Raw genomic sequence first — 26107 nt, 5'->3', positions numbered from 1 at the left:
TTGGACTCGGAAATATTTTTGCGTTCCATGCGCCACCTTCCAGCTGAACGTGGGAAATGGGAACCCTAACCCCCTTCTGGTTAACATCATGGGAAAATCAAAAGAAATCAGCTAAGACCTCAGAAAAATAATTGCAGACCTCCACAAGTCTGGTTCATCCTTGGGAGCAATTTCCAAACCCTTGAAGGTACCATGTTCATCTGTACAAACGATAGTACGCAAGTATTAACACCATGGGACCACACAGCCGTCATACCGCTCAGGAAGGAGACGCGTTCTGTCTCCTAGAGATGAACGTACTTTGGTGAGAAAAGTGAAAAATCAATCCCAGAACAACAGCAAAGGACCTTGTGAAGATGCTGGAGGAAATAGGTACAACAGTATCTATATCCACAGTAAAACGAGTCCTATATGGGCACAACCTGAAAGGCCACTCAGCAAGGAAGAAGCCACTGCTCCAAAACCGGCATAAAAAAAGTCAAGACTACGGTTTACAAATGCACATGGGGACAAAGATCGTACTTTTTGGAGAAATGTCCTCTGGTCTGATGAAACAAAAATAGAATTGTTTGGCCATAATGACCATTATGTTTGGAGGGAAAAGGGGGAGGCTTGCAAGCCGAAAAACACAATCCCAACCGTGAAGCACGGGGGTGGCAGCATTATGTTGTGGAGGTGCTTTGCTGCAGGAGGGACTGGTGCACTTCACAAAATAGATGGCATCATGAGGCTGGAAAATTATTTGGATGGAAAATTACATGGATATATTGAAGAAACATCAGTCAGGAAGTTAAAGCTTGGTCACAAATGGGGCTTAAGTACAACAAAGTCAAGGTATTGGATCACAAAGCCCTGACCTCAATCCTATAGAAAATTTGTGGGCAGAACTGAAAAAGCGTGTGCGAGCAAGGAGGCCTACAAACCTGACTCAGTTATACTAGCTCTGTCCGGAGGAATAGGTCAAAATTCACCCAACTTAGTGTGGGAAGCTTGTGGAAGGCTACTCGAAACGTTTGACCCAAGTTAAACAATTTAAAGGCAATGCTACCAAATACTAATTGAGTGTATGTAAACTTCTGACCACTGGGAATGTGATGAAAGAAGTAAAAGCTTTTTACTAGGATTAAATGTCAGGAATTGTGAAAAAGTGAGTTTAAATGTATTTGGCTGAGGTGTATGTATACGTCCGACTTTAACTGTATGTAAAAAGGACAGTTTGCGTAAAAAAGATAGTCACAGGCAATTCAAAGAAAGTGTGACTAACTCATTTTGACTGCAATATGTGTGGTTATAGTTATAGAACAAGGACAGTGGCTTATTGATTTTCATGAAAAATGATGTGGTTTAATCAACAATGAAAGAAAATTCCAGATTTTTTTAAAGATGAAAAAAGGCTTTTTACAGGCACAGCAGTATTGCACAATTGAAATCACAACATTGCAATCTTTCAGTGCAAATTAGAAAATATAAAAAATAACAATGACATTTTGCTACAAATGTACTGGGTCCTGTGAGTCAGATCAATTTCTGTCTGCGCAGAGTGCAAAAGGGTCCTGAACAGACTGAATTCTGGGTACAGTAATCATTGTGCAAGAGGTACAAACCTGCACTTCCTCCACCAAGATGACACTGGTGAAAATGTATGGATCCAACGTGGGAATTTTGATGTGTCTGGGGAAAATGCTATTCCTATTTATGGTTTCTACCCATATTAAGATGGATGGACAGTATGGACCATGCCTTCACTCAACACATATATATCTAGAGTACATGGAACCATTGGCTGACTGTCGGAGAAGTTTCCATATCAGTTTCAGAAGGTGACAGTTGAGCTTTCAGTTGTTCTCTTGGAAAGCATCTCTAGACACAACTACATACACCCTTCTGAGATACAGTACTTTGAAATGAGGTTTTTGGTTTCATTTGGCAACACCAAAAAATATACAGTCATACAAGATATAAAACATGGCAGAGCAGTAAAATGTTGGTACCAAGACAAACATGACAGAATGAAACATCATGCACTTCTCAAAATTGGGTTTGCAGAAATGTCATCAAACAATTACCATCAACCTTACATTTCATCTACATGGTCAGCAAAACATTTATTTTGTTAAATAAATGTAAAAGGCAGATTTTTGGCACATAAAACCTTGAATGAGCTGTAAGTACTATGCTATTTTAAAAATAGGCTTTCATCATCACATGTTATACTGTCAACATGCAATTTCCTGGATAATGTGTATTGAACTGTGGGTGTGGAATAGGTTTTCACATCAAATACCAACAGACTGACAGATAGGAGCCATTGGAATCAAAAGGGTGACCAAGGTAGTTGGTCTGAACCACACCAATACTGTACTTTACAATAGGAACCAACCAGCAAAATGACAGTATAATCAATCTTTGGGTCACATTTGGGGACAGACACAATGTAAAACCCATGATGCAGAATGTGGTAACATTTAACATCCAAAGTAACCCTACTTCACTTTCTTAAAATCATTCTACCACAGTTCAGAAATACAAAAATTTTTCAAGAATTTTGTAAAGAACATTTGGTGTTTTTTCTCACTGTCTATCCATCTAAGTTCTCAAGCATTGTGATTGATCCCACCCATTCAAACCTGTGTTGAATCCACTGTCTCTCTATGCCTGTTCCTCTGACTAATGTCAGCTCAGAGTTTGGTTCTCTTCCAGCAAAGCTTCTATGAGCTTTTAATGACCTAGCAACACTGCACTAGACTTGTCTGGGCCAACAGGAGTGTCAGCTGGGCTAACAAAGCACTGACAACAGCAGGTCCGAGCCAGAGGCTAAATGATAACAGGAATGATGTTTGACAGCTGATAAGGGCGGGCGGAAACAAATGAGACAACAGTAAAATACGTTGTTTCAAGAAGTTACATTGTTTGCCCTAATTCATGTAGATCTACTTTGATTTCAATATATCTCATTCTTATAGGCATTGTAGTTGCTTTCAAATGTTTTTTTCTTCTGTTCTCTCAATGACTACTAACATCCATGCTATTGCTCTTAATACTGAATATGTTTGGAAAGGAAATACATTTTTTTTAAATGGCGTCTTCAGTTATTGCTCGAGGTTAATACCTAAAGGGTTCATATAAAGACTATTGGAGTGCACACTGAATCATTGTCTAAAACTACTGGACTTAAAAACACTTTCAATGGAGACTCTCCATTAAACAGACTTCATCTGGGTCCATGGAACCGGCAATGGAACCGACTGCATCAAAGGAGAATTGCAGGTTAGTTTTGGGAGGGAAACAGTGAGTTGCCATGAGGACCAGGAGGAACAGACACAGCGCAGACTCTACACATCTGACCATGGGTAAACTCACAAACACATAGAAACAAACAAACACAAAGAAAGAAAACAGCGCAGTAAAGAAAAGGAGAAGCTGTACAAGGTACATGTAACCTCCACAAAGCCTTATCCACACAACGTTATCCCTGTGAGCGCTCCGCGATGGGACACTCCATCTTTGGTTCTTTGATTAGGCTCAGCTTTCCAGATCCGTGCAGGAAACATAGGTGCAAAATTCCAGGTGTTGTTGAATTTCCAAAGAAATGATTCCCAAAGCATTACAGATTCCCTGTCCCAATTTATGCTGGACCAGGGAATCCTGAGGCCATTCAAGGTCAAAAACCATCAAGACAAAGTTGTAAAGGTTCACATATGAAGGAGAGTCCATTCTGAAAATGTGACAATTTTACATATTCATATATGTATAGGGTCTTTAACAGAATTCTCCCAGGTTCTACAGTATGTGCCTGCTGGGTGCTCCAGAGGATGGGATTGGGGCTTCTGTCTGTCAATCATCTTCTCCGCAGGATTATCTGTAATAGTCGTCCAATCAGAAGACCCATCCACAGTAGGAAGGCGGGCTCTTGGTGCATCTGCTGCAGGTTTCCCTGGGCAACCTGACCGTTTCTGCCTGCAAGGCGCTGTGGAGGACACAGAGAAAGGAGCCGTGTTACATCCTCTTGTACATACAGTATAACCACGAAAGATACTACACAAACAGAGCATTCAACATTATTGCCACAACACACAGCGTAATAGCGCCACTCACCTTTAATCCAGACATATGATTCAAACAAATTGCACTAATAAACAGATTTTTCCTCAGTGAACCCATGGGGGTCTTGGCTGACCACCATAAAGACCCCTGCTGTGTATAGAAGACAGACAGCTGAGGTTTGCTGATAATACTGGACACGGCTGAGCTCAACTGTGGTCAGTGTGCCAGCCCTTTCATGACACACATGCAACCCTAACAAACAGAGGAAGCAGACCAACACAACTCAACATCCTGCCCCACCTCACCCCAAACCCCTGCTCCCTCTCCGGGTGTTAGGATCAGTGGGTTAACTCCACACTTAAGACCAGAGGCCCAGGCAATCAAATGAAACGTTCTTACATGTGTTTGCTCCTGTGAAACTGCCAGGATGCGCTTGTGTACAGTATGTGTGTTTGTTAATTATGTGTACACAGTATTGAATTATATAAGCACAATTGAGCATTAAATGAGCAACCAAGGTAAAAGTATTTACCCTTTCAATATGAGGGTTGATGTTCTGCTCTTTGAGTCAACATTGCTGTGTTGGGCAGAGGCCCTGCAAACTACCACACTAGAGCCTTGGGCTGAACTGAACCATCACACACGAACATACCAGGTTTACAACATGAGTCATACTTCTTAATGAGAAAAACAGGGCAGCAGCACGGTCATAAAAGCCATTCTATTAGGTCAGCTACTTCAGCTTCAGATGGAAGAGGTACTTGATGACCTACACATAAATAGGGACATTTTTACTGTGAGATGAATGGAGAGATTAGGGAAGAGATTGAGCCATTCTATTAGGTCTTTAGCAGTGACTTGACAAGGTCATAGGGTCCTGATAATGGTGGATGAGTGGACTACTCCCTCCTCAGAGACAATTACCTCTGCAGACATGGCAAAGGGGAGATGAAAACAGGTGGCTGTCTTGGCCCGGCCGTCACGTTGGCCTGCGGTCACTAGTTTGGCAGGGCTCTTGCAATAAACGTTGGTAATTTCCACTGTGGCCTCTTTGGCAGAGGGGACTGAGGAAACACCAAGTCTGAGTTAGACTTTTATCAGAAACTATGTTTCTGACAGGAACTGTGCTGAATATGACTGGGGTATCGCTCCATTAGTGAATCACTGCATGTGTGTGGATTCAGAGCAGCTGGGCAGGGAGCCATACAGTGCTGACATTTAGGAACTAATGCAAGGGGGATATCAACGCTTTGTTTTAGCTGAAATGAGTCATGCCAAGAACCACAAAAGCCTGGAGTGACTGTGAACAGTGTCTGAGGAAACAGGTGATGAGGAAGTGGAGTTAAATGGAAGTGCATTAACCCTTCGGTAAGAAAGACAGAGCAGAACTGGGAACCTTGCAAGACCCCATTCACCTTCGGGCCAAAAATGAGGAGTTCATGAAAGAAATGGCAGATCGATGGTTTAGCTCGATATAAATGATTGATCTGAAAGATTTAACAAGAACTTAAAACACGCTGTTGAAAGGTTGTTTGATTAGAACATACAGTGCATTTGGAAAGTATTCAGACCCCTTCACTTTATCCACATTTTGTTACATTACAGCCTTATTCTAACATTGATGAAAGTATTTTTCCCTCATCAATCTACACACAGTTCCCCATAATGACAAAGCAAAAACATTTTTAAAAAACACATTTTTGCACATTTATAAAAATACAAAAAAACTGAAATACCTTTTCTTTTTACATACAGTTGAAGTCGGAAGTTTACATACACCTTAGCCAAATACATTTAAACTCACTTTTTCACAATTCCTGACATTTAATCTGAGGAAAAATTCCCTGTCTTAAGGTCAGTTAGGATCACCACTTTATTTTAAGAATGTGAAATATCAGAATAATAGTAGAGAGAATGATTCATTTCAGCTTTTATTTCTTTCATCACATTCCCAGTGGGTCAGAAGTTAACATACACTCCATTAGTATTTGGTAGCATTGCCTTTAAATAGTTTAACTTGGGTCAAACATTTCGGGTAGCCTTCCACAAGCTTCCCACAATAAGTTGGGTGAATTTTGGCCCATTCCTCCTTTCTATAGGATTGAGGTCAGAGCTTTGTGATGGCCACTCCAATACCTTGACTTTGTTGACCTTAAGCCATTTTGACACAACTTTGGAAGTATGCTTGAGGTCATTGTCCATTTGGAAGACCCATTTGCGACCAAGCTTTTACTTCCTGACTGAGGTCTTGAGATGTTGCTTCAATATAGCCACATAATTTTCCTTCGTCATGACGCCATCTATTTTGTGAAGTGCACCAGTCCCTTCTGCAGCAAAGAACCCCCACAACATGATGCTGCCACCCCCGGGCTTCATGCTTGGGATGGTGATCTTCGGCTTGCAAGCCTCCCCCTTTTCCCTCCAAACATAACAATGGTCATTATGGCCAAATAGTTCTATTTTTGTTTCATCAGACCAGAAGAGAGGACATTTCTCCAAAAAGTACCATATTTGTCCCCATGTGCACTTTTTAGTATAGTAGTATGGCAGTTTTGGAGCAGTGGCTTCTTCCTTGCTGAGCGGCCTTTCAGGTTATGTCGATATAGGACTCGTTTTACTGTGGATATAGATACATTTGTACCGGTTTTCTCCAGCATCTTCACGGGGTCCTTTGCTGTCGTTCTGGGATTGATTTGCATTTTTCGCACCAGTATGTTCATCTCTAAGAGACAGAACGCGTCTCCTTCCTGAGTGGTATGACGGCTGCGTGGTCTGATGGTGTTGGCTGATTTCTTTTGATTTTCCCATGATGTCAAGCAAAGAGGCACTGCGTTTGAAGGTAGGCCTTGAAATACATCCACAGGTACACCTCCAATTGACTCAAATTAGGTCAATTAGTCTATCAGAAGCTTCTAAAGCAATGACATAATTTTCTGGAATTTTCCAAGCTGTTTAAAGGCACAGTCAACTTAGTGTATGTAAACTTCTGACCCACTGGAATTGTGATACAGTGAATTATAAGTGAAATAATCGGTCTGTAAACAATTGTTGGAAAAATGACTTGTGTCATGCACAAAGTAGATGTCCTATCCGACTTGTCAAAAGTATTGTTTGTTAACAAGAAATTTGTGGAGTAGTTGAAAAACAAGTTTTAATGACCAACTTAAGTGTATGTAAACTTCCGACTTCAACTGTAAGTATTCAGACCCTTTACTCAGTACTTTGCTTTACTGAAATTATAATAGAATGAGAAAGAGGAAAGATATATGTACTTACTGTAAGCTTGACTAATTAAACCGTTCCAGGCAGTGGTTTCAACACAGGGTAAACACATAGACTTGATCCAGATATTTGGCCATTGAGTTTGAGGGTAAAACCTCTCTGGTGGGTATTATATTATCGTGACTCAATGTTGCATTTTGTATTGCATTATATAACTAGTACACACAGTATGTAATCACATGCCACTTCACACCCTGAGGCATGCAACACGAGAGGCTGGTGTAATGCAAATCAATAGGTGAATGACACCTTTAGTAATTTGTTATTAGTTGTGTAAAACTGACTGAAGGAGGGGAGGTGGATCAACTTAAATATGGGATCAATGTAGCTTTCATGTTTTGGCAGTGATGACGTTAATACCCAAATTCACTGAATACTGACAGTTTCACCCATAACCAGCTAATTGGTACAATATTACAAAACGTTAACACTTTTAAATCTAATGGATCTGGGCCTGAGTATTCAGCTGTTTCTGTTCCCAAACTGTGTGATATTCAGGTACCTACTGACTGACTAATCTCTCTCTTGACAATTGATCTGGTGTGAGAGAAATCTGCAACACCACATGCAAGCAAAACAAAAACTTACAAGGCCAGAAGAACACTGAAAAACAATTTGACCAAACCGGGAGAGCAGCCACAATTTGACCAAACCGGGAGAGCAGCCACAATTTGACCAAACCGGGAGAGCAGCCACAATTTGACCAAACCGGGAGAGCAGCCACAATTTGACCAAACCGGGAGAGCAGCCACAATTTGAAGTAGAAGACGTGCAATTAAAGTGACTCGCTAATACGTTCGCAGATGTCTGCCTGCAATTGCTGCCTGAGGAAAAACAAAGTTGTCACTGATACTCATCGACTGTGTTTTTATTTGATTAAAACAAGTAATTACGCAGATGCTTAAAATAGTTTTTAAAAACAGACAAACTTCTCTCTCCCTCATTCTTCAAGACATTCTTCAAGACAAAATAACATTGCGTCACAAATAAGAGGGTGCTTATTTGCTGCTTCCTACTGAAAATCCCTTTGAGGAACAAACCCAATTTAAAAATAAAATAGAAACTCCACAAAGACGTGAGCTGCCATGTGAATGCTCAGATAATGGCAAAATACAGACGTTAGTTATCTTAGAATAACAACATGTTTCTGTGGCCAGACATCTGCTTTGCATTAGCAGGGCGCTTGTCCTTTTGGGTCTCACACTACCATCTGCCATATTCACCACTGGAGAGACGTCTCACACTACCATCTGCCATATTCACCACTGGAGAGACGTCTCACACTACCATCTGCCATATTCACCACTGGAGAGACGTCTCACACTACCATCTGCCATATTCACCACTGGAGAGACGTCTCACACTACCATCTGCCATATTCACCACTGGAGAGACGTCTCACACTACCATCTGCCATATTCACCACTGGAGAGACGTCTCACACTACCATCTGCCATATTCACCACTGGAGAGACGTCTCACACTACCATCTGCCATATTCACCACTGGAGAGACGTCTCACACTACCATCTGCCATATTCACCACTGGAGAGACGTCTCACACTACCATCTGCCATATTCACCACTGGAGAGACGTCTCACCAGGCCTTGGCTCTAATAATACTTGGGATTCTATCAAATACTTTAGCTGCGCTTGATTGAGCTGGCCTGGTGCAATAGAATCGCTCAAAAAGTACAAACCCTGTCCATCTGGCACTCTGGAAAGGCTCAATTAAACGCTCAAAATGTTTGAAAGAAAACAAATGATTTGTGTACCTCTAGCAGGAGGAGTGCCCTGAATTAAAAGCCTCCTATATCAGCCCATAGGACAGAGGACCTACACATGAAAAGCTAACTTCACAGCGATGCAACCACTAAACACCTACGCAATCATCACAGAACCAGAGAAAGGGAGTATGGAGACACCCAAACCCACAACACACTCAAAGACTCAACAGTGGATCAGCTCCACTCAGAAGTTCTTTCCAGCGCCTCACACAAGCATGACACCCGTTGGAGCGCGTCTCCATGGCGCTGGGTGAGTGAGGCCTGTAAAGGCAGACCAGTGGATAATTAGAGCCCACAGTTGGCTCCCTGAGAGCCTTAACCACAGGGCAGTCACGTAGACCTGCAATTCTGCAACACAACCAATCACTCACTAACCAGCTCCACTGCCCCGTCATTGTAACCTGACCCTTCCTCCTGTCAGTCTCAAACCCCCGGGCTTGGCCTCTTTGACCTTGAGCACACACTCAGACAGCCCTAAGAGTATTTTCCATGATGGCTATTAGGCAGAGAAGGAATGGTGTGTGTGTGTGTGTGTGTGTGGCAAAACAAAACCTGGACATCGCTAGAGTAATGCAGGTCACTGGTCAGTTCTGTGGGTGGCCAGAGGCCATAGAGCCAATCAGAAGGAAGGACAGGGAAGTGTCACAGATGACACATACCTGATGTGTCAGTAAACAAAGTGTGCAGGAGGTTTTTTGATTCACCTTACGTGACACCTGAAAACACACAAACAATTTGTCAACAATGAAATGACTCACTTTATAGTCACTAGCTAGGAAGTACTAGAGCTCATCCAGATACAAGCATTATGACAGTTATTGGCAGTTGACAATCTATACATAGAACTGTATGAAACACCTGCATTTGCCAGTAACACACAATGCAATCACCTGTAGAAAGTTATGTAATAGACAATTGTGACAGATGGGAAAAGTACAAGACAGCTCTAGATTCTAGAATGGGACAGTCTTTCAGAATTCCTCTCCCTGATCGCAACCAAACACCTGAGACCAGAACATGGAACACAATATGTTCTGCTTTTTATTGGGCTTTTTGTTCTCAAAATACATAAACCTCCCTCTATACAAGAGAGCTATTTACATGTACCACACACACACACACACACACACACACACACACACACACACACACACACACACACAGACAGACAGACAGACAGACAGACAGAGAGGGCGAGAAACCCTGTTCTGCTCTACAGCCTCACCTGTTGAAAGGTGTGTAAATATTTAGTTCTCCCCAGACACCCAGACGCCATTAGTAACACATTATTAATAGGAAATGCTTATGCACTCATTAGAAGTAAATATTTCTGGGGGGGTTTGTGAGAAAATACAAAGTCCAGTCATCAGTTTATATATTTGATTTTACAGACAAACCTTCCCCTTTTATGGGTACTGGGCAGTGTACCTTGGGGATGGTGATGGGTAGCATAGTGGTTAGAGCATTGGACTAGTAACCGAAAGGGTGCAAGTTCGAATCCCCGAGCTGACAAGGTACAAATCTGTCATTCTGCCCCTGAACAGGCAGTTAACCCACTGTTCCTAGGCCGTCATTGAATATAAGAATTTGTTCTTAACTGACTTGCCTAGTAAAATAAAGGTAAAATAAAATAAAAAGAAAACAGAATAGAAATGTCCATGACGAGAACAACCCGGGGTTATGAACTGGCAAGAAAAACAGTTTTCAACAAATTCCATGCACAGTCACATTGAAACTCCCTAAAATGCATGGAACATGCACTGTCGCATTGAAACTCCCTAGAATGCATGCAACATGCACTATCACATTGAAACTCCCTGGAATGCATGCAACATGCACTGTCACATTGAAACTCCCTAGAATGCATGCAACATGCACTGTCACATTGAAACTCCCTGGAATGCATGCAACATGCACTGTCACATTGAAACTCCCTGGAATGCATGCAACATGCACTGTCACATTGAAACTCCCTAGAATGCATGCAACATGTACTGTCACATTGAAACTCCCTAGAATGCATGCAACATGCACTGTCGCATTGAAACTCCCTGGAATACATGCAACATGCACGGTCACATTGAAACTCCCTAGAATGCATGCAACATGCACTGTCACATTGAAACTCCCTAGAATGCATGCAACATGCACTGTCGCATTGAAACTCCCTGGAATACATGCAACATGCACTGTCACATTGAAACTCCCTAGAATGCATGCAACATGCACTGTCACATTGAAACTCCCTAGAATGCATGCAACATGCACTGTCGCATTGAAACTCCCTGGAATACATGCAACATGCACTGTCACATTGAAACTCCCTAGAATGCATGCAACATGCACTGTCACATTGAAACTCCCTAGAATGCATGCAACATGCACTGTCGCATTGAAACTCCCTGGAATACATGCAACATGCACGGTCACATTGAAACTCCCTAGAATGCATGCAACATGCACTGTCGCATTGAAACTCCCTGGAATACATGCAACATGCACGGTCACATTGAAACTCCCTAGAATGCATGCAACATGCACTGTCACATTGAAACTCCCTAGAATGCATGCAACATGCACTGTCGCATTGAAACTCCCTGGAATACATGCAACATGCACGGTCACATTGAAACTCCCTAGAATGCATGCAACATGCACTGTCACATTGAAACTCCCTAGAATGCATGCAACATGCACTGTCGCATTGAAACTCCCTGGAATACATGCAACATGCACGGTCACATTGAAACTCCCTAGAATGCATGCAACATGCACTGTCACATTGAAACTCCCTAGAATGCATGCAACATGCACTGTCAACAGCTTTCAAACAGATGTGGGGCAGCAATTAGCCCAGCGTCTAAGAGCGTTAGACCAGTAACCGAAATGTCGCTGATTCGAATCCTTGAGCCGACTAGGTGAAACATCTTTCAATGTTCCTTTGAGTAAAGCACTGAACCCTAATTGCTCCTGTAAGTTGCTCTGGAAAGAGTGTCTTCTAAATTACGTAAATGTTAAAAAACATTTTATGGGTCTTTCATATCAGCCAATTCAAGACTGCGCAGAAGGAGAGTGACAAGAATGGAGCATGGAAGAAGATTCCCTATAAACTAAAAATTCCCACAAAAAAGTTACCCAACAAAACTCTGAGTATAATTAGTGTTCAAGTGTAAGATCTGAAAAGAGTTATGAAATTAACCAGGAAATGGGTAACCCCGGGTAAGATGAATCACCACCTGACAGAGATTGTTTTAGCTACAAAGAGCCTGTCCTGTAGCAGATGTTGGATCTTAATTGTATCACTCTTTTGTTGCTGAGAATTTTCCTGGAAACTCAGTTTTGTGATATACATAAATTAACAAAAAACCTGCACTAATACGGTTATATTAGTGCTATTGCACTTTTCATGTAGCCTCTCGCTCTCTCTCTCACCCTCTCTCTCTCTCTCTCGCTCGCTCTCCCTCCCTCCCTCTCTCCACACAACCTTTTCATGTCGGTGTTGAAGGCAGCCTCCTGCTGGGTGTGTCTTTTGAACATTAGGCCGGTCCCATAACAGCTGATACAGGGTAGCCTAGTGGTTAGAGCGTTGGACTAGTAACCGGAAGGTTGCAAGTTCAAACCCCTGAGCTGACATGGTACAAATCTGTCGTTCTGCCCCTGAACAGGGGCCGTCATTGAAAATAAGAATTTGTTCTTAACTGACTTGCCTGGTTAAATAAAGGTAAAAAAATATAAGATATTCACCCCTCCACGGCATATGTCATAATGAGCTCACTGAAAATGAATAAGGTATGCAAATACAATTATTTTGTTAACACATTATTCTTATGCAATGTTCTAAAGCCAGAGTGCCCTCAGTACATAAGAAACGAGAGCACAGAATGCTAGGTCAAGGAGACAAATAGAAATCATCTAGAATGGCACATGTTGAACTGAGCACCTTATCAGCTCCATTAGATCCAGTGCAGTTCTTGACAGGGTTTGTAAATAAGGTGATGCAACCTCCAGAAATGAAAAGTAGCAAGAGAAATGTAAAGTAGCAAGAGAAAGAAACCAACTTATAGCTGCACACGCAATTTCTTCAACGATGCTGTCATGATTTCGGCAGCAGGTCTGCGAAAACGCTTAAATTATTGACACTATCTAATCGGAAGATTAACTTTCCCATGCACTGCAGTGACCATCATTGATTTATATTTGACCTTTATTTAACTAATTTGATCGTGATAGAATTGTTTTTGCAGTGCCTGTGTATCGTATCCTATGAGAGTGGTTGACAGCCACAAACTCCCTTAGGGATATTTGAACTGAAGCTACCAATTCCCTGAAAGTGATTGTTTAATTCATTGTTTTCCCCCCGAGAAACTACATATCATCAGGATATATGGGTCTCTTTTTAGGATCCTCCCGTCTGTAAGTCTCAGTGCTGGTGTAACACTCACCCCATGTATGAAGAGGTTGTTAAACTCATCTCCAATGCGCTGAAGCTCCTGACCGATGAGTATCTCTGGCCGCATGTCCGCCGCAGTCGGTGGCGGGCGTGCTCTATAGGGCCGGAGGGGGTTGGGCCACACGTCTGGGGGACAAAGAACAAAATGCTCTCAGAACTCATTGGAACACAATCTTAATAACAAAGACCAAGCTACAACAATACTAAGAGGAGTCCAGTATGACTCTTGGTTTATGTACTATAGTGTGGTTTAGTTATGAATGTGTTCGGATCTCTTGTTATGACTCATGTGTCATGAACCATATGTCTAATATTTCTCATATCCCTCAAGGGCCCTACAATATCAGTTGCACCATATGTTAATATGGAAACACTTTACTGCAAGTAGCCTGGCATAATGGCTTTATATCACTGTCATAAGAGAGACGTAACAATAACACATAGCACAGTGTCCATGAGTGTAAGACTATTGTTATGAAATTATCTTTTGTTATCTTATGACAATCTTATGAGTGTGTTTTAAAGGCTATTTGTCAACAAACCTCAAGTAAAGTTGTCAACATCTAAATGTAATTGAATCCACCAAAGGCATACTGTATATTACAGATACAGTATATATATATATATATATAGAGCAAGAATCATCAACTAGGTCCAGCCGCGGGATGATTATTTCTTATGCGGATGTTCGGGGGTCCGGAAAAAATAATGACTAATAATTTGTAGTCGCCAAATTCACCACAAGAAGCCCAAACAGATATAATGTTTGACTAAAACATAATCATTTCGAACCTTGCTTACATTTGTATACGATCACATTTCTCTCGATTATGTGCGGGAATACTTGTGAACAGATTTCTAAAATTAAAATCACTTGGAGCAGATTTCCTGGTGTTTTTAGTCCATTATGTTCAACAATAAAACAAAAATACATGTAAAAAAACATGTTTTTTTTCTTATTTGCTCACAAAACTTGGTGGCCCAAATAAAACCACCTGTCAGTTGGGGAAAGCTGACATAGACTATCAGATATTACACCTCATTTGTGGTTTTCTATACGTGTGCTAGGATCAATCATATCTGGTATTCAGAAAAGAAAGTCTGAGTAAATAAAACAGGTACACAATTCCTCCCCAGCGTCTGTCTCCCTCAGGCAATAACAGGCAGTGGTAATACAACTGGAGAACATTGATGTTATTCTCCACAAACAAACTCTTCAGACTTTATCTTAAGAAATGGCTTTGAGTGGGGCCCAATCATTGGCTTCCCAACATCAGAGATAGAAAAGTTGTTTCCAAACGGGTTCTTTGACTGTCCCCATAGGATAAACTTTTTGGGTCCCAAGTAGAACTCTCTGCGGAAAGCCTTCTATATAGAACCCAAAAGGGTTCTACCTGGAACCAAAGGGGTTCTACGTGGATCCATAATGGGTTCTTCAATGGGTTAACCTATGGGGACAGCCAAAGAACCCTTTTAGGTTCTAGATAGCACCTTTTTTTCTAAGAGTGTACCCATTAAAGGAAAATTCCACCCCAAAAAATATATGTTGGTAGTGGTAGCAGAGCGCATCATACTGGCTGTATTTAGAAAGTTATATATCTTGAAAACTTGATTGTTGACATGCAAAATATTCCTACGGAGTAATAAAACAAATACCAAAAGGAGTTTTCCTTTAAGAGTAGTCTCTTTTGGATTAGAGATGTGTGTGAAACAGTACAGATAGAGATGTATCTGTCCCTCATATCAGCTGGCTCCTAAGGAGAATGAGCAGGGAGGAAGCCCTGTTTGCTGTTGACCAAAGACACAGAGGGCTATTTGACTGGCCTCTACTCCAACTCACTATATGTGGCCTCTACTCCAACTCACGACATGTGGTCAAATAAAAGTACACAGGTGAATTAGGCTGCTCAAACACATATATTATGAACGAAGGGGGCAAAAAGCAGTGCCTGTTTGTCCCAGTGTATTTCTTTTTGCTTGTCTTCTATGGCCACTTTGTCGGGGAATGTTATTGGGGTTGAGTGTTAGTCTGTGTGCACGTACAGGTGCCGTTATTAACAAACACATGCGCATGCATGTTTTGCTATCACTCACACTCCTTGGTGGCTTGTTATAACACAACTCAGTAAACGCAGTGCAGATACTGATCTAAAAAAACTTCCTGCCGAGGTTGAATCCAACTATTGGCTCATCGTCACGTTGTACATGAGTCTCGACCCATGCAGATATCGTAATGACTACGGTATTTAAGTAAATATAACTACAGACATTACAAACAACACCAGGACCAATTAGCGCGCAATAATCCAAGACGCATCCGTGCATAATAGCCCGCCACCCCCCATATCAATAAATACGATACAGAATCAATGGTCCTTAGTACAATGTAATAGTCAGGGGACGTCGTCAAACAGTGTACTTTCTGATTGCCACAAGGGCAGCGTAAATAGTTTATCATGTGCGCCATGCCATGCCTTGAACCAGCGCTCTGAATTGAGTAACACTTTTTATTTTTGCGACACCAGCAAGCGTGCGTGCCTTACCATAATCTCGCCAGGCCTCCAGTGCTCGAGACATGCGCTGCAGTGCGTGGGTAATGACTTGGCTAGATGGGCTCGGAGTCTGTGTGGACTTGTTATCTTTCAATAGCGGGGAGCTTGGAATAGAATCGCTGTCGAACGAAAAATATCCACTGGAGGACCTGGACAGTGTTCTGAACACCGGCGACCTCGACTGGAAACCAAGCAGACTATTCGGAATCATTATTCCTCCCCGTGACTGCTGGTCCCCTTCGCAGGACTGGGGGGTTGTCAGACGGTTCGGCACCGGAGGCTGCTCCGCCACCGGGATGCGACTCTCCGCTTTTCCCTCACTCAATGAGGGTGGTTGTGCCATTTGGACCGATTTTGTGGTCTGTAGGATAGATCAAGTATCAGAGTTAGGCTATTTAAAATGTATATATATATTTGTCCGTGCATTGTCATTATTTGTTGGAGATTTCCTCTAATGGAATCAAAAATCTAAAACAAAACAAAACGCGCATGGCTAAATATCCCGCAGGATCGAGTCCAGTGTCCAGTCTATCTAAGTTTTTGAGTCGGCCGTAATTTCTTCCTCTCCACGTACCTCCATTGTTTGTACAGAAGTGCTGATTGCAGCATTTCTAGCAGGGAAAAACAGTTTGCATGAAATTACAAGCCGTAGTAACTGCGTCACAACTCAAACTCCAAACCAAGTTAACTTCTTCAATCCGAAATGAAAGTTGTGAATAGCCTATTGTGGATCCCCATGAAAAATCTAGATATAGTCATGTTTTCGAAATAAATCTGATCGTTACTTGTATTCCATACTCGAATTGGTTCCCAATTGCGCACGAAGGACCGCAGGCAGCGTACACTTTTTCACTATTATGCCTATAGGCTCTGTCGACTTTATAATACTTCCAGTAGCCTACTATATCACAAATACTTACTCATATCAAACACATTCAAAGTTAAATCGAAAGCCGCATTTTAGAGACAACCAAAACGCACAGACAGTCAGACAACGAACAATAGAGTACAAGCACATATAGCAGTTTCTTGCTGGAGAGTCTGCACACATTTGTTATGAAAAGTTCTCTACGAACATGTGTTGTAAACAGACCTGATTGGATTAGAGCCTTTGTGACTGGCAGGCGATTGGATTAGCTAAATGAAATGCATCCAAAATCATAGGCTAGCCTACTGGTCCATTATCGCCACCCACAGGTTGCAGTAGTAGCCTCTCTTTTTTAATTTTTTTTATTTTGTCTTGAAAATGGAAATACATGTTGACCCCTTGCCTATATATCACCGAATCACCTGAGAACAGGAGTCCCATTGTCGTTCAACTTCAACAGGTGATTAATTTATTGCTGGATCGTCTGAGAAGAATGAGGGTAGGTTAAAGTGGAAAACAAAAGGGAAACAAACAGGTACCTTTCATCCCTATCCTCAAAATAAAAACGACCTATTGGCGTATTATAGGCGATATAATATCATGCATCGCATTGTAACCGAGAATAAAGTAGACCAATAGGCCTACAAAAATATCGCAGTTTAAATCTCAGGCAGCAGTTGTAAAAAAAAACATGTGAATATGGTCTTTATTTTTCATTAAATTCAAGTCCAACGCGTTCAGTGTTTCAATGTTTTCTAGAACGATGATAATAGGCTACTAAAGATAATCAGGAACGATTGACATCGGTTAAGATCGTATAATTCTCACACGCTAAATCGCTGTGCAGACACCGGGGTGGACTTCATCAAAACAAGTACGAACTTTCTCCAATTAATGTCAAAGCGCTGTCGCGGCGAGGCGTGCGGTGTGAGCGGAACAAGATACTTTTGTTGCATTACGAAAACACACGATATGGTAGCCTAAAAAGTAAATGCATTTAGACAAGACACCATAGCCTCATTAATTGTTATTTAGAGAACTATCTTGGATATTTTTTCTCAGAATCACGGTTTTCTTGACAACTGAGTGAAGTCTAAAGTTGGGAGAACCGCGGTGCAATTTTATGTTACATTGTCTATTCTTAGTCTACTGAAATTATAGCCTTTTTAAAAACAGTAAATGCATATGCGATATCCTGATGTTCATGTTGCACTCACCTGGACGAATCGGACATGTCCTAAACCGCTTTAGTAGCGGGACATAAGAGTTGTCAATAACAGTAAAATATCTGAAAATCCACCTTTGAACTTCTCACACCTCCGAAACGCAAACGATTAGAGCCCACACAGTGTCGTTTTAATCAGAAAACGGCGATGTCAACATCGAAAGAATAGTGGTTCCGCCTTGTAAAAACAGATCCTTCAAAATGTAGGTTGGGTGAAGGAAGGGAAAAGCGTTCGACTCTTTTGTCTCCGGTGTGGATATCTCAGCTGAGGATACTTCCTTGCTGTAGCAGCTCACTCGCAACTGATAGAAAAAGTTGAAACGTCTGGTCGGTGTCAAGAGTGGGGTGACGCCTGTGTGCCATCCTCCGCCTCTTGACCCGCCTACTCTTTCAATGGGTGGGATCTCAGCCTCCTTTCAAAGCATCCTTTCAAGTGTCCAGAAAAACCTTCTCTCTCTCTTCCTCTATTTAGACTAGAAAAACATTCTCTCCCTCTATTTAGCCTATCTATTGATCCTGCTCCTGGTAACTGTTAACCTACTCTTGTTGCCATGTTGATATTACCATGAGTATATTACCATAGTATGAATACATTTCTGCTATCAGTCACTTTTCAGCCTTGTTTTACACTGCTACTATTTGCTATTATTTACTACTATTATGTATCCTGCAACCAGTCACTTTCTCCCAATCCCTGCCTACATGTACATATCAACCTCAACTACTCCAGTATCCCTGCACACTGTACATTTGGTACAGACACTGACCCTGTATATACTGTTTTATATGTATTGCTTTCTTATTTATAGTGTTTTTCTAGTTCTACTGTTTTGATATTGAATACTGTATCATTGGGAAAGTTAAGCATTTCACTGTACTTGTGCATGTCACAAATAAACCTTGATAAAACTTGAATCTCTCCCTCTCTCTCTGTAGGTGAGCAGTTTACAATATTGTAGTAGTACATTAGCCTACTGAATTCAAAGAGGGGCAACTTCACATGTCAAGATCCTATAATGTACCTACGAACATTTCAGTTGTCAGAGAAATGTCAGAGAAATTCTGAGGGTCTCTTTCTATTAAAATAAACTCCATTAGATGATAATACATTTCAGCCAAATAGTTTTACAGATAATCAACATTGGGAAGAATTGTAACTTTCTAGAATCATTTAGTACACATCATTGAGCCCCTGAGAGAGTTGTTGGATCGGTTCTTCACACTTTCGCCCACACATTCTCAGTTAGAAGAACAGCTATTTCAAAAGACAGTGTTAAAAAGCCAGCTACTCCTTCTCACAATCATGCATGTGTTGATCATTTGCACAATGAAACACGAATTATATAACTGGTTCACAACAAATTAAAACACGGCATTGTATGTCATTTTATGAATATTGAGCAGACTACTTTAACTTCTTGTTTTAACTGTTGACTGCAAGTCTTCAACAAAGATAAAAAATTCAAAAGAGAAAACATGTGCGAAACAAGACACACTATACAGCACATTTATTCCTATTAAGTACATTTATTAAGAGCAGTGACAATTGATTTTCAGATATGACAAAGATACAGTACAAAACTGATGACACTTTGTCATGGAACAGTTTTAATGTATATGCAAGCGCAAGTAACCTACAGAGCAAACAATGTTTGTTCATCAAGAGTCAATCAACATTACAGGCCTACATGTTATGCAGATAACTGATCAGAAAATTTAAGGATATAAAGTAGCCTACACTTCCCACATGTATTGTGTCACAAACCATTTGCTCACTGTGCTCATATTAATAAAATATATTATAAACATATCTTGTGTAATTTCCATTGTTGTATGTTGTTGAATCAAACAGCTGGCCATCACGGTCTAGCTGGTGTTGGTGAGGGAAAGTGTCTGGCAGAGAGATTCACAGTCAAAGTGCATCTCTATATACTAGTGTCATGAATACATTTAATTTCAAAGCTTTTTTTTGTACAAACAAAATTAGCACATTTTCAATAAGCAACACTGACTGTGTCAAGCTATTCTGAGCCACATAGGCATCCACTGTATGTAATGAATTGGACCAAGCAAAGTACAAAAGCTCCCAAATGCACACATATCAAATAAAACCCAATGATTTGACAGTATAACAAACATGAAGCATTTCAACATTTCTTTGAGAACTGATAAGAGATTTAAATAGAAATGAATCAAAATGAGACTGTCCTGTGTATTATGCCTGCGGCTAATGGCACTAGTCTAGACAACAACTGGGTCTGTAGTCTTCAGACCGTGTCCAGATTAGGCAAAATATCATGGGCTCTGTTCTAATATCCACACTACGTCACTTAGAATGCATGCCAAATAAGTTGCTTTATTCTAAGTGGTGTGCTAATATGGACATTGTAACATAGCCCATGGCTCTTCACTGAGACCAGGATGAGTCAAGCAGTGAGCAAGGCCCGTATCCACAAAGTGTCTCAGAGTAGGAGTGCTGATCTAAGATCAGTTTAGCCCTTTAGATCATGATGAACAATATTATATGGACAGATCCTAGATCAGCACAGTGGGGCTCATAACTTGGAGGCTCTGATGGGGTGCTCCGGTGCAGAGTAGAAGGCCCACTCAGCCCGGGGGTTGGCCACCCCAGCAATTGGCGCCTGGATGCAGCAGGAGGGAACGTTGAAGTCAGACACCACCTTCAGGGCCTCATCCTTCACCAATCTACACAGCTCCAACAGCTGGAGGATAAACACAATAGGAGTCAATTACATTTACATAAATCAATGCAATCAATGTGAGAAAATGGTTAGCCATGGATAAAGCTGATATGAATTACCTTGTAAGTAGCTTGTGTCAAAGGTTGAATTGGTGTTTTTTATAATGATTATCTATTGGAATTCTAGACAATTTAGGGCAAGGTATAGACAAATAATGCAAATTAATCTGATTTGATTTGAGATGAACTTCAAGTCAAAGTTCAGTACAATCTTCTACTTTTCACAACAGTCCCCAGAAGGGGGAATGATTCAGCGTCTTGAGTAAGAAGCATTGGCCATCATGGTATTGGCGGTACAGACACAGACAATAGTCAACTCTGGGCAGACAGGTGGCAGGTGTTGTATTGCACTGAGGATCTAAGTGTTCCAGTAGCAACAGAACGTCCAGACTGACTCAAGGAGCTAAACAGCAGAGCCCATTGTCTTTAGAGTTCAGACTTACAACAGATTCAACTGCCTATCAACAAAGTGTACTTGCATGATTGGGGGCGTTATGGGAGTTTATAAAAGATACCAATGGGACATCATAGTGCAGAATGACTTAGTCTTCCTAACTGTAACTGCTAAAACAATGTGTCTGACTTTCTTGGTTTCCACTAGTTACCACAGCCGCAACATCAACATTGGCTATATCATAAAAATGTATGAGAGGGAGAAAAATGGCCTTAATTTAAGGTTAAGGTTAGGCATAAGGTTAGCAGTGTGGTTAAGGTTAGGGTTATGGCTATGGTTAGGTAGAACATCTCCTTTTAAGAAGATACATTGTAGAAATAGGCAGGCTTTGTGACTTTGTGGCTGTGGTAACTAGTGACGACTGACTTTGTTGTTTTGATATTCAAAGTCTCTTGTTCTAAGAAAATGCTGGAACCAACACCCAATCTGAGCTATCTGTGTTCACTGTGCAACTAAACAGGAAGGTAACTACACAGCAATAGGCAAACCTAATTATAGCAATAAACATTGAGATTAGCAATTGACTAATGTCACAGGTGCAGGCAGCCTCCCTCATTGGCCGACCAGTTTTCCATTGCTGTTATGCGGACAGTCATACTCATAATAATCTCAGGAGGGCCTATGATGTCATTGTTCCCAATCAGTAGGAGGGTAAACGTAAACAGCCTTATGGGATAGGGGTGTGGGAGAAGAATTGCCTGTGGATAATTCAGAAACCCATTAAAACCAATGTGGTGGAAAGGGTGAGTAATGCACGCCAACCCCACAAATCACTGAGACAGTGTGAACAAATAGAACACAATGATGGGTATATTTCTTAAGACTAGAAACATCTTATTTTTTCCCCTTATATGCTGTAATTAATTTATTGAACATTTTTCAGCTCAACACTTAGTAAGCAATTCAGTTTGTGAAGTGAGGCAACAGCAAGCATAATTGTTAAAAAATCCAAAATATTAGCCCATCATAGGCCTGAGTAAATATAGATCCTCAATTCTGCTTTCATGTAGTTAATCTAGTATCATGTCACTGTTCATAGAGGTCTCTAGTTGTATGGATAATCTTCATTTCATGAACAGTGATTGTTCCCTCAGATTCACAGCTTGTTCAAGACCCATTGTAATGCCTGCCACCTAGTGGCTCTTAAGCAGAAAAGCACTAGCACATTTGACTCCATTATGTTGACTACAAGGCAATCTACTGTGCATTCAAAAAACGAAGTATGTACCTGTCCATCTGGTATTTGTTACCATACATTTGTGCTATTTTCTTCCCCTCCAGGAAATGGGGAAGTTTATAGACTGTGAAATACTGCAATACAACTTGGATATCATTTAGTCCTAAAAAAGTAACCTACTGATGAAAAAAACAGAGACCAGGCCTGTGATACAGTGTTCAATTTAACCAACTCTTCAGTCTTTTATTTGCATAACCCCATCTTATCTGTAGTCTATTAGGCACTAAATGATGCTTGGGCATGTTTGACGTGTACTTGCACTCTGCACCTTTCTAAAGAGCCCCCCATAAAAGGTACTGAAGGGTGTCAACCTGTCTCTCTGTTGATCATATATCCTTCCTCACTCACTCTCTCTCTCGCTCTCTCTGAAGTCTCATTCCCCCCTTCTCACCCTACTTGTCAAAGATGAAAGGAGCGCAGCGCCCAGACTAGAGAAAGCAAGAGGAGCGCCAGGTTTAAACAAACAGGGAGAGAAAGAGGAGCCAGAGGAAAGGTCACCATCTCCACATTGATGGGGGGACAGAGGGAGAGTCAGCATTAATAGTCTGTGTCAGCTAGTGAGCAGTGGCTATAAGGTTAAGAGTGTGTGTGTGTGTGTGTGTGTGTGTGTGTGTGTGTGTGTGTGTGTGTGTGTGTGTGTGTGTGTGTGTGTGTGTGTGTGTGTGTTTGTGTTTGTGTTTGTGTGTGCGTGCGTTTGGGGTTATTGACGACTAGTTATTTACAGCTACAGCAGTCCACCCCTGGCAGAGCCCAGGTTCCCATGCAGAGAACCCCATTACCCCCACGTGGCTGGAAGGGCTGGACACATGCTGAGAAAACCACATCTATATGTTACAACTGTTCTCTTTAGTAAGCCTTAAGAAAGACCACGTGGAGCCACCATGCTATTTAACTATCTATCTCACAGTCAACAACAGACATTCTTGTTATGAAGTAGAGGAAGAGAGGGCCACATTAGAGAACACCAGGCTTTTACAACTCCCTCATAAAGTCTCTCCGACTCAAGCAGACTGTTACTACACAGTATTAAAAACAAAATACAGGGACCGTCAGGAACAGTTCCAATATTGAGCTGACAAGAACAGCAACAGCAAGCAGCAGTGTGTGGGTGTGTTGGCACACATAAACTGTAGGTGCGTGCATAGAGATCAATCTGATGATCATCACCCACCTCGCCTAGTGTACAGGAGGAGCCGGTTTCTGTCCAGGCTCACACAGTACAGTGAGGTAGGCAGGGTTTTGACTAGATGGGATACAGCTTTTGTCAGATTTGACTTTTCGTCGAAGGTTATGAGAACTTACGTAGCAGGTTAGGAGAATTAAAGTAGCAGGTTAGGAGAATAAGGTTAAGGTTAGGAAAAGGGTTTCAGTTAGGTAAAATGCAAAACAATTATACTTTTGACATCAAAAGCTGTATCCCATCTAGCCAGGACCGGTGGGCAAGGGCATTTGCATAGCCTGTTTAATACTGCTGCCTGTGTGGTGATAAGCAAAGACAGTCACTCTTATCTGTTCTGTTTTTCAGTGACTCTCACTCAACCTTCAGAGGAACTCACCTATGAGAGACGAGGATATGAGGCTTAGATATGTAGGAAATGGAAGTTACAGCAGATTGGCCCGTTACATAACAACACAAGTTAAATATAGATAAATACCTGACATAAGGAGTGTGGGAACCAAGCCTGTGTAAATGTCTGAACACAGCCTACCACTTCTATTCTGAAATATATATCATTCTCTCTACTAACAGATGTAGGATCTTCATTTGATGACCCTATTGCAGGAGAACCTTCCTTGTAGTGTATTGAGGTTTAAAAAGGCTTCTAAAATGTGTTAAATCAACTTGATTTTCCCTTATGAAAATCAACCTCTACAAAAAGGTCCATTCATTTTAATCCACATAATAATTCACATTTTCTGTTGAGGCAGGATTATTTTCCTGATGTAGCAAACTATTAAGGTCCTACATCTGTACACTTTTCCTACTAATTTTGTTCAGGGTCTACAAGTGATATTTTCATCTGTTCCAATGATCTAGTCCAAGACCATGTTAAATAACTGTCTCCTCAGATATGACTGTTCCCAGTTGCCGCTCTGGCAGTAATGAGGGGTATTGACACAGCAAGCAGCAGCCATTTTGTTCCTCTGGAGGCAGTGTAAACACATAGCCTGAGCACCTGCTGGTTAGATGCTAGCACAGTGGTGTCGACTCCCCCTACTTATCGGCTCCGACGTGCTCTGCAGGGTGGGATAGCGCCCGTCATAAACACTGCTGTTTGATCACAGCTAGCTGTGAACAACTGGAATGACAGTGGGAATACAAGGGGCTATGGAAGTGGGGTTCTTGTTTTTGACCAATGCTAATTATCCATCTGAAGTTAGCATTTTTCACAGTTGTTCTCTGACAGTACAACAACAAGACATCAGGGAAACTGACTAATCACTGACTAATCACTGAATAATCACTGTTTATCCCTCCACGTGGGTACACACACATAGAAGGAAGACATACAAGAACATATGCATGCAGTCTATTCTATAGGGCAGATATCTTACCTGGGTGCGTATCTGTCGGCTGGTAGCAGGGGTCAGGTAGTGATGCTCTAGATACCAGGCTCTCTCCTGGTACACCAGACTGGTGCCATGGAGGAGGCAGAACTAAGGAGAAGAAGTGAAATGTGTCACGTTCTACCTGCTAGCACAACGAAAAGGCTGTGGATGAGAACATCCTCTATAGTAACACACAAGTTGTGCACATCAGTTGTTCAAATGAAGACACAAGGTATATTTGATTTAACAATAGAGTTGATGTGGTCCTTCTGTAGCACAGTTGGTAGAGCATGGCGCTTGTAACGCCAGGGTAGTGGGTTCGATTCCCGGGACCACCCATACGTAGAATGTATGCACACATGACTGTAAGTCGCTTTGGATAAAAGCGTCTGCTAAATGGCATATATTATTATTATGTTTCAATTGCGAAATGCAACTAGGTAATACAACTATTGCATTATATCAGTTAAACACAGAGGCCCCCAACTTAATGCACCACACACACACACACACACACACACACACACGTTTCTGACTACGCATCCGGTTATTGTGTTAGAATAACATGTTTGTTCCTGTCTGGTCAGAGCTGGTACTGTGTATTCTGAGGACCATGAAGGAAATGGAAAAACAGAAACGGGTGGTCTAATATCTTGTCTCTTCAGAGGTGATAGTGATGACAGCAAACCGCCACAGAAGATCAAAAGAGAGGAGTGGAAAATAGAGAGAGAGAGAGAGAGAGAGAGAGAGAGAGAGAGAGAGAGAGAGAGAGGAGAGAGAGACAGGAGAGAGAGAGAGAGACAGGAGAGAGAGAGAGAGACAGGAGAGAGAGAGAGAGAGAGAGAGAGAGAGAGAGAGAGAGAGAGAGAGAGAGACATGATAGAGAGAGAGAGAGA

The 26107-nt window shown here is 41.5% G+C and overlaps 2 protein-coding genes across 4 annotated transcripts in view; both read right to left on the bottom strand.

Moving 5' to 3' along the window:
* Positions 1-1315: 1315 nt before the first annotated feature.
* On the bottom strand, positions 1316-18967 carry bcl2l11 (BCL2 like 11). 3 transcript variants are annotated; one of them, XM_035754553.2, is made up of 4 exons: positions 18202-18967; positions 16108-16477; positions 13557-13690; positions 1316-3967 (listed from the first exon to the last, which is right to left on the bottom strand). In XM_035754553.2, exons 2-4 carry the CDS (start codon positions 16457-16459, stop codon positions 3839-3841), a joined length of 615 nt encoding a protein of 204 aa, XP_035610446.1. In that variant the 5' UTR covers positions 16460-16477; positions 18202-18967; the 3' UTR covers positions 1316-3838. The 3 variants fall into 3 exon arrangements, with proteins under 3 accessions (XP_035610446.1, XP_035610447.1, XP_035610448.1); XM_035754554.2 differs by lacking the exon at positions 18202-18967 and adding an exon at positions 17037-18160; XM_035754555.2 differs by lacking the exons at positions 16108-16477; positions 18202-18967 and adding an exon at positions 17037-18142.
* A 721-nt stretch (positions 18968-19688) lies between these two features.
* acoxl (acyl-CoA oxidase-like) overlaps positions 19689-26107 on the bottom strand; it is a 45065-nt gene continuing 38646 nt past the window's right edge. Inside the window, exons 18-19 of the mRNA XM_035754552.2 lie at positions 25218-25319; positions 19689-20932 (exon numbers count right to left, since the gene is read on the bottom strand). Of these exons, the coding sequence (XP_035610445.1) occupies positions 20765-20932; positions 25218-25319 (270 nt within the window). The 3' untranslated portion in view covers positions 19689-20764. The remainder of the gene's footprint in view (positions 20933-25217; positions 25320-26107) is intronic.

The sequence above is a fragment of the Oncorhynchus keta genome, chromosome 36 (genome assembly GCF_023373465.1).
Source record: "Oncorhynchus keta strain PuntledgeMale-10-30-2019 chromosome 36, Oket_V2, whole genome shotgun sequence".
NCBI classification, from domain to species: domain Eukaryota; kingdom Metazoa; phylum Chordata; class Actinopteri; order Salmoniformes; family Salmonidae; genus Oncorhynchus; species Oncorhynchus keta.
Note: the sequence above shows the minus strand (reverse complement) of the source record. Positions and strands in the feature narration are given on the sequence as shown.